General features: G+C 51.9%; 2 protein-coding genes across 3 annotated transcripts in view; one reads left to right on the top strand and one right to left on the bottom strand.

Moving 5' to 3' along the window:
- Nucleotides 1–4,428, bottom strand: part of MCEE (methylmalonyl-CoA epimerase) — a 29,270-nt gene extending 24,842 nt beyond the window's left edge. For both annotated transcript variants that reach the window (XR_013813124.1, XM_079763864.1), the window contains exons 1-2: nt 4,334–4,428; nt 531–868 (exon numbers count right to left, since the gene is read on the bottom strand). Coding sequence is in view for 1 of the 2 variants with exons in the window: in XM_079763864.1 (XP_079619990.1) it covers nt 531–868; nt 4,334–4,379 (384 nt within the window). In the remaining variant the exon portion in view is untranslated. The remainder of the gene's footprint in view (nt 1–530; nt 869–4,333) is intronic.
- Nucleotides 4,429–4,886: 458 nt separating this feature from the next.
- On the top strand, nt 4,887–14,314 carry MPHOSPH10 (M-phase phosphoprotein 10). Its single transcript, XM_079764261.1, has 11 exons — nt 4,887–5,094; nt 5,899–6,595; nt 7,271–7,425; nt 8,120–8,309; nt 8,674–8,815; nt 8,969–9,036; nt 9,866–10,003; nt 10,973–11,083; nt 11,917–12,024; nt 13,069–13,299; nt 13,946–14,314. The coding sequence occupies exons 1-11, from the start codon at nt 5,006–5,008 to the stop codon at nt 14,093–14,095; spliced, it is 2,079 nt and encodes a 692-aa protein (XP_079620387.1). The 5' UTR covers nt 4,887–5,005; the 3' UTR covers nt 14,096–14,314.
- Nucleotides 14,315–15,161: the final 847 nt, after the last annotated feature.

The following is a 15,161-nucleotide window of genomic DNA, read 5'->3' on the forward strand; positions in this document are numbered from 1 at the left end:
GCGAACCGGGACCTCCTGATTCATAGGTCGATGCTCAACCACTGAGACACACTGGCTAGGTTTCCGTGACTTTTGCAGAAGCTGCTGAGTCCAGATTTGATAAACTATATTATTATTTGCAGTTTTCTAGAGGAAAAGAAAATATATCTATGGATCCTTCTCTTCCCCTTTAAAGAACTTTATGCCCTAGCCAGTTTGGCTCAGTGGCTAGAGCGTCAGCCAAGGACTGAAGGGTCCCAGATTTGATTCCGGTCAAGGACACGTGCCTCGGTTGCGGGCTCCATCCCCAGCCCTGGACAACTGATGTCTCTCTCTCCGTCACACTGATGCTTCTCTCTCGCTGTCTCTTCCCCTCCCTTCCACTCTCTCTAAAAATCAATGGGGAAATATCTGCAGGTGATTAGCAAAAAAAAGAGCTGCATACAAAATTTCTGATGACAGTGACCGTATCCGTCTCAAGAAGCAAAAGACATTTTGGACACTTTGTGAGAGAGAAATGTAAACGCCACGCCTTAAAGCAAACAGAATACCTCAATGCAGACGTGGTGCATCCCTCCGGCCTTGTTCTTCTGCAGGAATCCCGCAATCGGACTGTCACTTCCCAGCGGGTGAAGCAGCTCCATTTTGGTGTTCCCGAGGTCGACAAAAACCACAGACACTCCGTGCTCGGGAAGAGGGGACACCTCGCTCACCTGGGCCCCCAGGACGTCCCGATAAAATGCCCTGGCCTTCTCCAAGTCCGGCACGGCTATGGCCACGTGGTTGAGTCGCCCCAGGGCCCACACGGCCCCTGCCACACCACGTGAGGCCTGGGAGGCGGAAGAGGCTCTCACGGCGGGAACGGGAGCCTGAAGTCGTGACAAGAGCCCTGAAAAACAGAACAGTCGCTGACACCCCTCTGACATTCATGCACGCACAGGACGATTCCTAAAGTACTCACTCCCTTCTGCAATAAGTGCCTGAGATTAAAAAGCTCATGCTCAGCTCTTTTATTTTAGATTCAGAGCAAAGAATGGTCTCTTCCATAACGGCTTACGTTTACTGATAACGCGTACAGAGTGGCTGCCATGACCATGAATGACATACAATAGGATGACTTGCTCTTCTCTGCACTCCACGCGGATAAGCTTGGATGTGACAGTGAAAGAACACACTTCCCGATGAGAACCATTCGGTTCCTGATCTATAACCGTTTTTGTTTTTTAAAAAAAATATATCTTATTGAATTTTTACAGAGAGGAAGGGAGAGGGATAGAGTTAGAAACATCGATGAGAGAGAAACACTGATCAGCTGCCTCCTGCACACTCCCTACTGGGGATGTGCCCGCAACCAAGGTACATGCCCTTGATTGGAATCGAACCTGGGACCCTTCAGTCCGCAGGCCGACGCTCTATCCACTGAGCCAAACCGGTTAGGGGTTAGGCCACCGGTTTTGGTGTTTACAGTCTGTAACAAGTTTATGAAAGCCCTGACCATACAGTACTTTTTAATGTGCGATTTATTTGTTCTCTCTCTCTCTTCCACTCTAAGAAAATCAATGGAGCCCTAACCGGTGTGGCTCAGTGGATAGAGCCTCAGTCTGCAGACTGAAAGATCCCAGGTTCCATTCTGGTCAAGGGCATGTACCTTGGTTGCGGGCACATCCCCAGTAGGGGGTGTGCAGGAGGCAGCTGATTGATGTTTCTCTCTCATCAATGTTTCTAACTCTCTATCTATCCCTCTCCCTTCCTCTCTGTAAAAAAATCAATGAAATGTATTTAAAAAGAAAACCAATGAAAAAAATATATCCTGAGGACTAACAACCCAAAAAATCTCACTCCACAACTAAAGACGGCTTGCACTGGGCCCATGCTTGGGCACACCCGGTGCTGTGGGCGCTGCATCATCCCATGAATCCACAACATACTACGTTTTCTGACCAGTACTCCCCTTTCGCTCTGGAAAAGGTTACAGGGCTCTGACAGTAGGACATGCTTGGTGTTTATTGACGTGTTTATTCCAAGCCTCGTCTTCTTTTTGCATTTTGATGCAATAACACTGACTTACAAATTTCCCCGGTCAACATTAGCCCAGGTCTGTCTGACTTCAAGGTCAATGTTGTTAAACTGTGATGTTTAGCATTCTCATTCCTCTGAAATGCTTTCATCCTTCTTTCTGATCCTCAGTTTTTAGTATCTTTAGTGTATGCTCCGTGAGCCGTATCGACTTGCTAAGAGATGGCTTTCTGAGAGAAAAGGAGATGCCTCTTTTATGAGTTTGGTGTTTGTTTTTTGGGGGGCGTGGGGGCAAAGGGCAGCTTGCAGTGGTGTGTGCGGTGAGATGCTGACTTGTACTTTTACCGAGAAGAGGAAGGGGGACCAGGGAGGGCGTGTCAGGGGCAAAACTTGCCCATCACCTGCTCATTAGAGGTTCGTTTTAACAAGCTGCGCTCAGCCTTTGGTTATAGTATTTGTAAAGAAATATATTTTATTGGTTTTTTTACAGAGAGGAAGGGAGAGGGATAGAGAGTTAGAAACATCGATCAGCTGCCTCCTGCACACCCCCGACTGGGGATGTGCCTGCAACCAAGGTACGTGCCCTTGACCGGAATCGAACCTGGGACCCTTGAGTCCGCAGGCCGACGCTCTATCCACTGAGCAACACCGGTCAGGGCAAGGTTATAGTATTTTTTCATGTACACGAAGCACCTCTTTATACGGATCATGTGCGGAGGCTCCTACTCTGCACTTTTCTCCTTGGGGCTCAGCACTCAGCCATGACAGATGGGTAAGACAGACTATAGTGATTGCCCTGGCTGGCGTGGCTCAATGGTTAGATCGTCAGTCCGCACACCGGAGGGTCTCGGGTTCGATTCCCGGTCAAGGGCGTGTACCTGGATTGCAGGTTCGATCCCTAGTCCTGGTCTGGGCACATGGGTGGGAGACAACCAATCGATGTGTCTCTCTCTCATCTATGTTTCTCTCTCTCTCTCTTTCCCCCCCCTTTCCTTCCACTCTCCATAGAAATCAATGAAAAAAAATGTCCTCACTCCTCAGGTGAGGATTAAAAAAAAAAAAATATATATATATATATATATATATATTTTTAAGACGATAGTGATCGCCCTAGCTGGTTTGGCTCAGTGGATGGAGGGATGGCCTACGGACTGGGGGATCCCGGGTTTGATCCCCAGTAGGGGGCGTGCAGGAGGCGGCGGATCCATGATTCTCATCGTAGCCGTTTCTTTCTCTCCCTCTCTGAAATCAATAAAAACACTAGTATATTGCCCTGGCCGGTTTGGCTCAGTGGATGGAGCGTCGGCCTGTGAACTGAAGGGTCCCGGCTTCCATTCTGGTCAAGGGCACATGCCCGGGTTGCCGGCTCCATCCCCAGTGGGGGGCATGCAGGAGGCATCCGATCCATGATTCTCTCTCTTCCTTCCTCTCTGAAATCAATACAGAAATATATTTTTTAAAATAAATAAAATAAAAAATGTTTTTATTATTGATTTCAGAGAGGGAGAGATAGAGACATCCATGATGAGAATCAGGGACCGGCTGCCTCCTGCATGCCCCCTCCTGGGGGGGTCCAGCCCGCACCCCCGGATGTGCCCGGAGCTCCTGGGTCCTGGTCGGCCCGTGGGGCAGCCTTTTTTTTTTTTTTTTTTAATGGAGATGTAGAGAACCCAGGCACCTGCTAGCATGGCACCCGCGTCCCTCCCTCCCGCTTGTTCACAAGGAGCAGCTATCCAGGAGCCCTGTCCACGGCTGACCCTCTGGGCTCCCGGCGGGCGGGGGGTGCTGGGAGGCCAGCTCACGGTTTTTTGTTGTTGTTTTTTTAATGTGGTTAATCCTCACCTGAGGACATATATACGTGTGTGTGTGTATATATATATATTTTAAGAGGGGAAGGGAGGAGGTGGGAGAGACTCATCGATGGGTTGTCTCCCGCACGCTTTGGGGGCCCGCGCTAACCACTGAGCCCGCCGGCCGGGCTCACTCACGTGTTTGTTTTTGTTTGAACAGGACTTGCCCTTCCTTTGGGCGTCTCTCTTCTCTAAGGTGCGCCTTCAAATACACTCCCAGTCCCTCTGCCGTCCCGGCCTGCTGTCTGTCCCCAAGGGCAGGCTTCAGGAAGAAGGGGCGCCGTCACCGGCACACCCTCCAGGGGCGGCTGTGAGGCGCCCCCGGGAGGAGGCCCCCACCCCCTCCGCTAACCTGAGGCGTTTCCGGGAGCCACCTTCGGCCTCAGGGTGCGGACGGCGGGCGCCCCCTGGCCGCCCCGCCTCGGTCCCGGGCCTCCCGCCCCCGGAGCCCCGCACCACGGCGAACCCCGACGGCGCGGGGTAGTCACCTCCTGCGCACGCCGCCGCCACAGCTGCCCTCAGCACCTGCGCCATCTTGGGAAGCGACGCGCTACGCGGCGACGTGCGTCAGACGGGGCGTCGGCGGCTCGGCCGAGGGGCGGGGCAACGCGGCCAGAGGAGGAGCTGGGCGCTTAAGGGGGCGGAGCTACGTGCCAGAGGAGGAGCTGGGCGCTTAAAGGGGCGGGGCTACGTGCCAGAGGAGGGGCGGGGCAAGATGCCGGGGGCGGGCCTACGACGCTAGGGGGCGTGGCGAGTGTTGCAGAAGCCCTGCGGGGTGCTGGGTTTGCACCCGCCCTTCTTTACAATACAATGTGCTGCGAAGCCACCTAGTGCATCGAAAGCGGACACTGGAAAGGCGAAGGCGTCACGCACTGTGGGGCGCTCAGGAATGCAAAAAAAACAGATTTTTTTTGGAGGCGTTCAAAGGCGCTGGAGCCCACCAATGGCTCGTTTCCGTTCCCTGCGCCGCCCCCTGCGCAAGCGCAGCGACGGTTCTCGCGCGGCCATTGGCTCGGGCTAGGGGTGGGTCCGGAACTTGTGTGCGGCGGAACCTTTTCCTCTGCGCTCCAGGGGTCGCGCGGGGGGCGCATCTCTGTGGCGCGTTTCCGGGCACCATCCTTCCTGGGCATGCGGCGCCGCGAGCGGGGTTTTAAACAGCCATGGCCCCGCCGGTCTGGCGTGAGCGGACCCTGAAGCGGTGTCTGGACGAGCTCGGTAAAAACACCAGCCGGCCGGAGAGCTTCCTCACGTGAGTGCGCGGAGCCCGGGCTCGGGATTGGGCCCAGGTCTCCGGGGGGCGCGGGCTGCGGGCCCCTGTCAATTTCTGGACTAGAGGGGAGCCAACGGGAAGCGGAGATCTCTTTCCCCCAAATTTCAGACCGTTTCCGCCCCCTTAGCCGATCAACATTTCAGTCGTGTGCAGACTCACAGATACTAAGTTCACACTTTTATGTATTAATCAGCAAGATTGTCCAGATTCTTGGGGACCAGAATCTATACTTAAAATTGACATTTCATTCAAATTTGATTTTGAAGAAGACTGGGGCCTTATTTCCCCCTTTAATTTAAGAGCACTGCCGTAACCGGTTTGGCTCAGTGGATAGAGCGTCGGCCTGCGGACTGAAGAGTCCCAGGTTCGATGCCAGTCAAGGGCATGTATCTTGGTTGCGGGCACATCCCCAGTGGGGAGTGTGCAGGAGGCAGCTGATCGATGTTTCTAACTCTCTATCCCTCTCCCTTCCTCTCTGTCAAAAATAAAATATATATATATTTTTTTAAAAAAGAGTACTGCGAAATTATTACCAGACTAACAAATCTCAGAGCGAAGGCAGGGGGTGTGGGGGGTGGAAACAGATTAACCAAAGACCTTATGTGTATATATGAGTATCCCATGGACACAGACAATATTACGGGGAAGGAGGGTGGCGCAGATGCGAGGTGGAGCGGGTCACTGCGGAAGGGGGGGGGGGAGGTGATGTCTGTAATACTTTAAACAATAAAGATAAATTTTTAAAAAGATCTTATTTAAATTCTTCCCCTGCTCCCTTGCTAGGATTCAAGATAAATTGGCATCAAACTTCACTTCCTTAACAAAAGTACTTTATGACTTTAATAAAACACTAGAGAGCGGCAGGATCCACGGAAGTCCTTTACAGAAGCTGGTGATACAGAGTTTTGACGACGAGCAGATTTGGCAACAACTGGAACTGCAGAACGAGCCGGTGTTGCAGTGCTTTGAGAATGCCGTCCGTGAGGCCATTGAAGACGAAGACCTCAGTCTCCTCCCGGAGGAGGAAGAGCAGGAGGGGGAAGAGGATGGCTCAGAGATGGAGGCGGAGGGCCAGGAGGGCCTAGAACAAGATGTGGAGGAGGAGGGGGAGGAGGAGGAAGAGGAGGAAGGGTCAGACCTGAGTGGTGATGATCCCAAAGGAGAGGAGACAACCAAACACCCCGGCAAAGGTGATGGGAGGAAAAGCCCCGTGTTCAGCGATGAGGATTCCGACCTTGACTTTGATATCGGCAAGCTGGAACGGCAGAGCAAGGTGCAAAGCAAGATGCCCAAGAAACCCAGGGAGAAGTCCATAGTGGATGACAAGTTCTTCAAACTCTCCGAAATGGAGAGCTTCTTAGAAACCGTGGAAAAAGAAGAGGAACGAAAAGATGATGACGAGGACGAAGAGATTGATCTATTTGAAGACATTGATTCTGATGGAGATGAGGGAGGACTGTTTGGAAGTCAGAAACCTAAGGTAACGTGTTGGGAGAGGAGAGAAGGAATACCTTTTACCTCCTCAAATGCAATACCTCTAGATCGGCTCAAAGAAATTGACGAAAAATTAAACCAGAGCCACCATTGCCTTATCATAGGCCACTGTTGCTTAATAGCCACAATGACACCTGTTAGAGACGTTCAGCACTTTCCCTCAAACGTGTATTTCCCCCGAGCACCGCAAATAATAGTGACAGGAAGGCATTTGTGTACTTTATCAGGCAGGGGTGTTTTGGAAATAATTGTAGTTAGAAGATGGAGAGAGAGGAATATCGTATAAAGGATTCCTACTTTTAGTTTGCTACGGTCTAGTACCGTGCTCGGCAAACTGCGGCTCGCGAGCCACATGCGGCTCTTTGGTCCCTTGAGTGTGGCTCTTCCACAAAATACCTCGGCCTGGGCGAGTCTATTTTGAAGTGGCGTTAGAAGAAGTTTAAGTTTAAAAAATTTGGCTCTCAAAAGAAATTTCAGTCGTTGTACTGTTGATATTTGGCTCTGTTGACTAATGAGTTTGCCGACCACTGGTCTAGTAGTTCTTAGGGTTTCTTGGTAGTGTTACTAGCTGGCCAGTTTTCCCTATCGGTTACCTAACATACTCATATGAGCGTGGCTTAATGCACTTCCCTGTCCTTCATGAAAAGTGTCTTTGTTTCAGTCGGGTAAAAGTTCCAGAAACCTGAAGTACAAAGATTTCTTTGACCCGGTGGAAAGTGACGAAGACACGGCAGGTGCTCCCGACGAGGGCCTGTGCTCCGATGCGGAAGAGGGCGGACCTGCTGACCGAGGCGGCGAGGAGAGTCTCTCTGACACGTGAGTGTTTTCCGTGACCTTTTCACGCAGGCGGGGCGAGGCCAGTCGTGCGCATGCTCACAGCTTCATGGGCCTGAGGAGCTAGGTTCTTGGAGATCACTGGTCTCCAGTAGCCAGAGACAGTCCACCTAAAAGGGCGTTAGGGTTTACCTAATGAGGGTGAATGAAGCCTTTAGCGCAAGGAGCTTTGATTTGGTTTTTGTGCCAATAAAGGTAAACTATTGTTATTTGTGTGAGTTAACTTTGTATGATAGATTGATGTGCAATTTTTTTTCCTTTTTTTTTTTTTTTTTTGTTAATCCTCACCTGAGGATATTTTTCCCGTTGAATTTTTTAGAGAGAATGTAAGGGAGGGAAGGAAGGAGGGGGAGAGAGAGAACCATCGATTGGCTGCCTCCCACCTGCACCCCGATCTGGACCAGAGATGGAACCTGGAACCCCTGGGTGCACCGGCCGATGCTCCAACCACTGAGCTAGGGCAGTAATTTATTCTCTCTGTGTTGGACACTTTTTGTTCTGTTTCACCTAAATAATTCCTTCGTCCTTCCTTAATAGCGGAATGCCTTTAGAAGTTCTGGATATTGAGTCGCATTAGGTATACAGAAGAAAACTTGCATCGTGAGAAAAGGTGTTTCTTTTTGTCTCCCTAATAAAAAGGGGTGTTTTTCCTTCAATAAGTGTTTTGGTATCACAGGGACGAAGAGAATGACCTTGAAGAAACTGAAGATAATATACAACGTAAAGAGACCTCGAAGAGAGTGACCTTCGCCCTGCCAGATGACGAGGAATCTGGAGGTGATGAGGAAACTGAAGAGACACGTGTCTTCAATGCACAGAAAGATCCTGCGGAAGTTAAATCCTCCTTTGAAAAAAGGCAGGAAAAGGTAATCGATAGGAATTTGAGGGATTTGTCAGATGCTTTCCTGACTGGAACTTGCACACTGCTAACTGATCTACTGTGTTTCTCGGTGGAATGCCGAATCACCCTTTAAAAAAACACATCTCGCTACTCTGTACACCTCACTCCATAGAGACACCATGTGGAAAGCAGCGAACTTGTAAAAATGGGGTGGGGGGGTTAGTATTTGTAGCTCCCCACCCCACCACAGGACAGGAATAGGACGTCACCACTGTCAGGAGCCACGCATTTCTTTCCCACTCTTAAAAATAGCAGTTCTTTTAAGTATACGTCCAGTTTTGTTTCCTAAGTATGGGATAACTCCGCCCCCCCCCCCCCCCCCCCCCCAGATGAATGAGAAAATCGCGTCGTTGGAAAAGGAGCTGCTGGAGAAGAAGCCGTGGCAGCTTCAGGGGGAAGTGACGGCGCAGAAGCGCCCGGAGAACAGCCTGCTGGAGGAGACCCTGCACTTCGACCACGCCGTCCGCATGGGTGCGTGCCCGCCTGGTCCGGGCGGGGCGGGGCGGGCCCAGAACTCCCATCCCTAACAGGTTCCCGGGTGTGGGTGCTGCTGGCCGGGGCCCGCCCTTTGAGACCCGCTGGCCTGGGTGACAGCTCCCTAACCACCCGTGTCCCTGCCCCCAGCGCCGGTGATCACCGAGGAGACCACCCTCCAGCTCGAAGACCTCATCAAGCAGCGGATCCGAGACCAGGTCCGTGAGAGTGAAGCTGCACTTCCTTTAACGCTGGCGGGCACTTCTAGAAACAGCCCGCGCGTGCTGTGGGAGAGGAATGACCTCTGTTTTCATGGGAATTTTATGTCGGTTGCTCATGTAAAGGCCCTAAGTCTGTGGTGTGAGGTGCGGTCCTCACGTGCCCCGGGGGTAAGGGTGTGGTGCCAGAGGAGAAAGGGGGCCAGGGCCCTGGCCAGGGTCCCCTCGCTGTGCCAACCCGTTGGGTCGTGTGGGATGAAGCTGGTGGCAGGTGGCGGGTGTGGTCACTGACCTCTGACTCGATGTGGTCACACCCAGGACCCGGGGTCTGGGCACAGTACCTGATGTGACAGACGAGGAGCCTGTTTTTATCCACATGTTAAACACCTAGCAAAGAGCTTTTGCTGCAGAATTGGCCTTTTGTCCACTCGGAACACAACGTGCGTGTCTGCCGTGTTAATGAGAGGAGGCTTTAGACGTGTGTGTGAAGTGGCTTAAAGCGGGAGGGTCTGCAGAGTGGGCGTGCCTGCAGAGGACCTTCACATTTGAGGGACACGAGAACCCGTGATGGGGAAACGGAATTAAAGTGGGTGACCGGGAGGAAGACGCCTTTAAACAGAAGCCAACAGGGATGCTGGAGTGGGGCCTCCGCTTTCCACGAGACTTACTCTGTGCCGTGAACAGTTGTTTCGGGGTTGGGAGTTACTTCCTTTGGCGACAGGCTGCTTCCTCTGGGATGGTAGTGGGTACAATGGGGGCAGATCCGTGAGCGAGCCAGGTAGGAAAGGAGACTTGGTGAGTGCGTGTGCCCTTCCCCCTCCCATTCCAGGCGTGGGATGATGTCGTCCGGAAGGAGAAGCCTAAGGAGGATGCGTTCGAATATAAGAAGCGGTTAACACTGGACCACGAGAAGAGCAAGCTGAGCCTCGCGGAAATATACGAGCAGGAGTACATCAAACTCAGCCAGGTGAGGGAACACGAAGGCAGAGCTGGTGATAAGAGAACGGGAGGACCAGTTCTGTGGTGGCTGAAATGCCTGAAACAGAAACCGTGAGCTCTCGGTCCCCTGGTCTCGGTGTGAGGCTCCGAGCAAGCTCGGAAAGGTGGGTTACAATGTTCCCACTGAGGGGGGAGGGAGGGTGGTCTTGTTCACAGTGGTCACCTGATACTTCCCAGCTAGTGATTAACTTCTCCAGCTATATTACAGTAATGCTACAAGTAAAAACTATACGTTTTATTGATTTTAGAGAGGAAGGGAGGGAGAGAGAGAAACATCAACGATGAGAGAGAATCATTGATCGGCCGCCTCCTGCACATCCTACGCTGGGGACTGAACCTGCAACCCGGGCATGTGTCCTGATGGGGAATCAAACCGTGACCTCCTGGTTCCATAGGTCGATGCTCAACCACTGAGCCACATGGCTGGGCAGTGCTACAATTTTTAAGTCATTTCATTCATACTTTAGAAGTTGCTGGTGTGTTTTATAAGATTATCAGTGAATCCATTCATACTCTTAGATCTGGTGGGTATTTTCGGTTTTTGTTTTTATTTAAGATTCTTTAAAAAGTATCTCTCAAATAGGACAAAGTCCAATTTCCAATATAATAATTGTCAGCTATCCCTTTACATTTGGTTTGATAGGAATGCGGCCAGTTGTGCTTGGGGCTGAGGTGACATGGTTAAGACTCCCACCAGCTGGGTTAATTAATGCCCCTTCAGCAGCAAGAGCAAGCAGTGCCCTGGCAGGCGGAGAACTAGGAGGCTCTGAGTCAGCGTTCCTCCTGGCTGCCTGGCCCGGGGCGGCATCGGAAGGGACCTGTGTCCCGCCCGGGGGATGCTGCCAGGAGGCTCGGTACACAGTCAGGGACCATGGGGTGTTGTCCGGTGATGCCCCTTAAGCCGCTTAGTCTGATGGTGTTCAACTTCCTTTCTAAGCAAAAAACAGAAGAAGAAGAAAACCCAGAGCACGTGGAAATCCAGAAGATGATGGATTCCCTCTTCTTAAAGCTGGACGCCCTCTCCAACTTCCACTTCATCCCCAAGCCAGTGAGTGTGCTCCCCCTTTCGCGTGTCCACGGAGCGGGTGTGATCGCAGCCCCTTGCTGAGCTTGGGTGAGACTAGCTCTTCCTTCGGTCTCTGTTTGTTAGAGTCCGGTTTTAGGAGCTGGGAAACGAGAAAACATATTAAGTAGTTTATTTTTACTCATTTGTTCCAGTGAACATTTTTCCTTGTATCTTTTTCCATATATTTCTTTTTTATTTAATACATTTTTTAATTGATTTCAAAGAGAGGAAAGGACAGGGAAGGAGAGACAGAAACATTCATGATGAGAGAGAAACATGGATCGGCTGCCTCCTGCACGCCCCTTCCTGGGGATCGAGCCCGCATCCCAGGCATGTGCCCTGACCGGGAATCGAACCGTGACCTCCTGGGTCATGGGTCGACTCCCAACCACACTGGTTGGGCTCCATAGATTTCTTACAGTGAGCTCCCCCTCCCCCCCCAACCAAGGGCAAGGTAATATTTACAGAAATCAAAGGTTCTGTTAAACAGCAGGTAAGATTGAGAACGTACACAAGCATGGGAGCGGGGAATGGCTCAGTCACAGAGGAGAGAACTGTGTGTGAGTCCGGCAGAGGTGCCCCGCAGAAGGGTAGGACGGGGTGCCCCTGGGGCAGTGCTGCGACAGGCGACCCTCGAACCCTCAGGCAGCGTGAGTGCTGCCCAGTTAGCTTGGCTCCCGCCCTCTCACAGCTCACGTTTTAAATAACCTCCCGAAAGCATTTCACGGATCCGACTATAAATTACTAGGTCCACAACCCCGTTTCCTAAGGTGCGGACTCTTTCTTACTCCTAACCCACGTGCCGTCTCTTCCAGCCTGTCCCGGAGATTAAAGTTGTGTCCAACCTGCCGGCCATCACCATGGAGGAAGTCGCCCCCGTGAGCGTCAGCGACGCGGCTCTCCTGGCCCCAGAGGAAGTCAAGGTAAGGAGCCGGGGAAACGCGCAGATCGGCTGGTAAGCAGTTGTTCGCGGCCAGATCTCCATTTGTTGTCATTCTCCTGGAGCTTGTAGTTTTCAGTCTAACGTATCTCAGCAGTTCCTAAGTATAATCAAGTTAATAATGCTATAATGGTATTTAATATTAAAATACCAGACTCCTATAATCGCTATCATTACAATTTGCAGGTATGAGACTTATTACAAAAACTGTGGTAAATAGCCAATATCAGTATCTTGTTCTGATACTAGCAGGGCTAGGTTTCAAACAAATTGCATATATTGCATATACACAGAGTGGCCAGATTATTATGATCGCTGAACTCATAATAATCTGGCCACTCAGTGTATATCCTATATAATAAAAGGCTAATATGCAAATTGTCCCCTTGACCAGGAGTTTGACCAGCAGGCAGGCCGGCCAACCGCCCATGTCCCCTCCCCCTGGCCAGTCTGGCCAGACCCCACCCATGCACGAATCCAGACCCCACCCATGCACAGGCCTCATACACACACACACACACACACACACACACACACACACACACACACACTGAGTGGCCAGATTATTATGCATTCAGAGATCATAATAATATGGCCACTCGGTGTATACTAGCAATCTCTTGATGTCAGCATTTCCCCCATCTAATGCTCATTGGGAATGGGTTGGGGTCTAGCACATGAGCCTTGGGTGGCGGTAGAGGTTGGCCAGGCCAAGCGCAGGCGGTCACTGCCTGTGGACACTGGCGCTCATCCTGGCACAGTAAGATCTGCCTTCCCGCTGGCCTAGCCGCGCGGCCCCTTCCCCTCACTTGCTGTGCTGCTCCCACCCCCCCTTCAGACTCTGCCGGCGACAGCCCTGGCAGCCAGGCTGGCGGCTGAGCGCCCCCGGAGGATCTCCTGTCTCTGAGGCCCAGCAACCAGCCCAGTGGCTGGCATCAGCCGCTGAACACTGGGGCCTGACTAACCGGCTGGGGTCCCCGTGCTGTCGGCCTGACTAACGAGTATGCTGGTGGTTCCTTTTTAAAAGGAGAAGAATAAAGCTGGAGATATAAAAACCGCTGCTGAGCAAACAGCCACAGACAAGAAACGAGAAAGGAGGAAGAGGAAACTCAGGAAGCACCTGAAAATACAGGAGAAGGAGAGGCGCCGGAGACTCCTGGAGAAGAGCGGCGCAGACCCGGCGGGGAAGCTCAGCAAAGCCGCGGCTTCCGAGAAGCTCAGGCAGCTGACCAAGGCCGGCAAGGCTTCGCTGCTGCAGGTGAGCCGGCAGGCGCTGGAGGGGCCGCAGGGAGGCGCGTGGCGACATGTAGGTGACCCTGTCCACCGGGTGGCACAGCCGGCGACACCGCCCACCTGCGGGTGCAGAGGCCCTGGTGACCGGAACACAGCCTCACCCTGCTCCTCACAGCATTCCTCGCTCCTCCCTCTTCCCTTAAGTTTCAAGAGCACTGGAGCAGCGGCGAATGCTTAGACTATCTCTATGCTGACCGTTGGAATGTTTCACAAGTTCACCTAGTCCTTTTTCAATTTATATATATATATATAAAATGCATATATATTTTTATCCTCACCCGAGGGTATTTTCTTCCATTGATTTGTAGAGAGAGTGGAAGGGAGGAGTGAGGGGGAGAGAGTGAGGGAGAGGAAAAGCGAGAGGAACATCGATGTGAGAGAGACACTCATCGATTGGTTGCCTCCCACTGGGGCCGGGGATCAAACCTGCCATCCAGGTACGGGCCCTTGACCGGGAATCAAACCCGAGACCCTTCAGTCCGGGGGCTGACACTAACCATTGTGCCACACCAGCCAGGGATCCATTTGTATTTTCACAAGGTGTTGTCGTCATTGGGGTTCTTCGCCTTGAGCACATTTTGTACATGAGCACATGTTATTTTTAATTGCAGGATGAAGGTAAAGACAAAGCCTTAAAGTCCTCTCAAGCCTTCTTTTCTAAGTTACAAGATCAAGTGAAAATGCAAATCAGCGACGCAAAGAAGACAGAAAAGAAAAAGAAGAAGCGACAGGACATTTCTGTTCACAAACTGAAGCTGTAATATATGTGGACTCTAATGTAAATAGGAATGTAAGTTTATGTGCAGTCACCGCTCTGTTTTATAAATAAAGCGTTTTGAGAACTTTGCTCGGCCCGGGCGGCAGATGTGTGAGAATTCCCCGGAGTAAAGAGACCCTCCAGGCTGCCTGAAAGCCCCGGTGTGGGCCGTGCAGGAGGCAGCCAGTCCATGGTTCTCTCCTTCCTCTCTGAAATCAATAAATATCCTATATAATAAAAGGCTAATATGGAAATTGTCCCCTTGACTGGGAGTTCGATGGGGGGGGGGGGTGCTGGGGCTGGCCAGCCAACCGCCCACAGCCCCTCCCCCCCGCTGGCCCTGACCCCATCAGCCCCCCCACCAACCACCTACAGCCCCCCCCCCCCCGGCCGGGACCCCACCCGTGCACAAATTTGTGCACCGGGCCTCTAGTATATATATATTTAAATGTTATTACCTTTACAGTGAGGTCTTCCCTTCCCACGCTTTCAAATTATAACTTCCCTCCCCGCCCTCACTGATGCTCCTGCCTTTCTCTCCAAAGGACTTGTCTTTTGATTCTCTATGTTTTATATATATTCCCTCCCTCTACCTTCCTCACCCAGAATGTACTCTCCAGGAAGGCAGGGGCTCCCCACACCCATTGGACATGACCTCACTCGAGGGAGGCACTCACTCCATATTTAATGGTGAGCTCCCCATTCCTGTCCCTTCCCTCTGTTAGTTCACGCAGCACAGTTGTGAAGTAAGTAGTTAGCGCTGGCCAGCGTTGCAGGCAGTGAGCGGCCCAGGACGGCAGGCGGGCCCCGGGCTGAGGAAGCCGAGGTGCCGGTCCTTCTTGGGGATGCTGGAGGCAGCGGGGGTCAGTGCTGCACAGCCGGCCGATGAAGCCACTTCTCAGTTCCACACCGCCATTGTTAGACATGGGATCCATAACCTCACAGTTAGACTAGACTAAAGGTAAGTACCCCAACCTCATCACTCCCTAGTCACACTAGGCCCCCCTGATCCACCGTTTTCGTTACCTGTGACGTGGGAAATTCCAGGAGTAACTCGTGTTTTAAGTTGC

This window comes from Cnephaeus nilssonii, assembly GCF_951640355.1.
Source record: "Cnephaeus nilssonii genome assembly, chromosome: 24".
In the NCBI taxonomy this organism is placed as follows: domain Eukaryota; kingdom Metazoa; phylum Chordata; class Mammalia; order Chiroptera; family Vespertilionidae; genus Cnephaeus; species Cnephaeus nilssonii.

What these genes read in the sequence shown, in the direction of transcription:
- MPHOSPH10 (XM_079764261.1), top strand. Translation starts at nt 5,006, where the DNA reads ATGGCCCCGCCGGTCTGGCGTGAGCGGACCCTGAAGCGGTGTCTGGAC. An exon ending in GAGGAGAGTCTCTCTGACAC is followed by an intron (nt 7,426 to 8,119) that starts GTGAGTGTTTTC and finishes TTGGTATCACAG; the next exon opens with GGACGAAGAGAATGACCTTG. An exon ending in TTGAAAAAAGGCAGGAAAAG is followed by an intron (nt 8,310 to 8,673) that starts GTAATCGATAGG and finishes CCCCCCCCCCAG; the next exon opens with ATGAATGAGAAAATCGCGTC.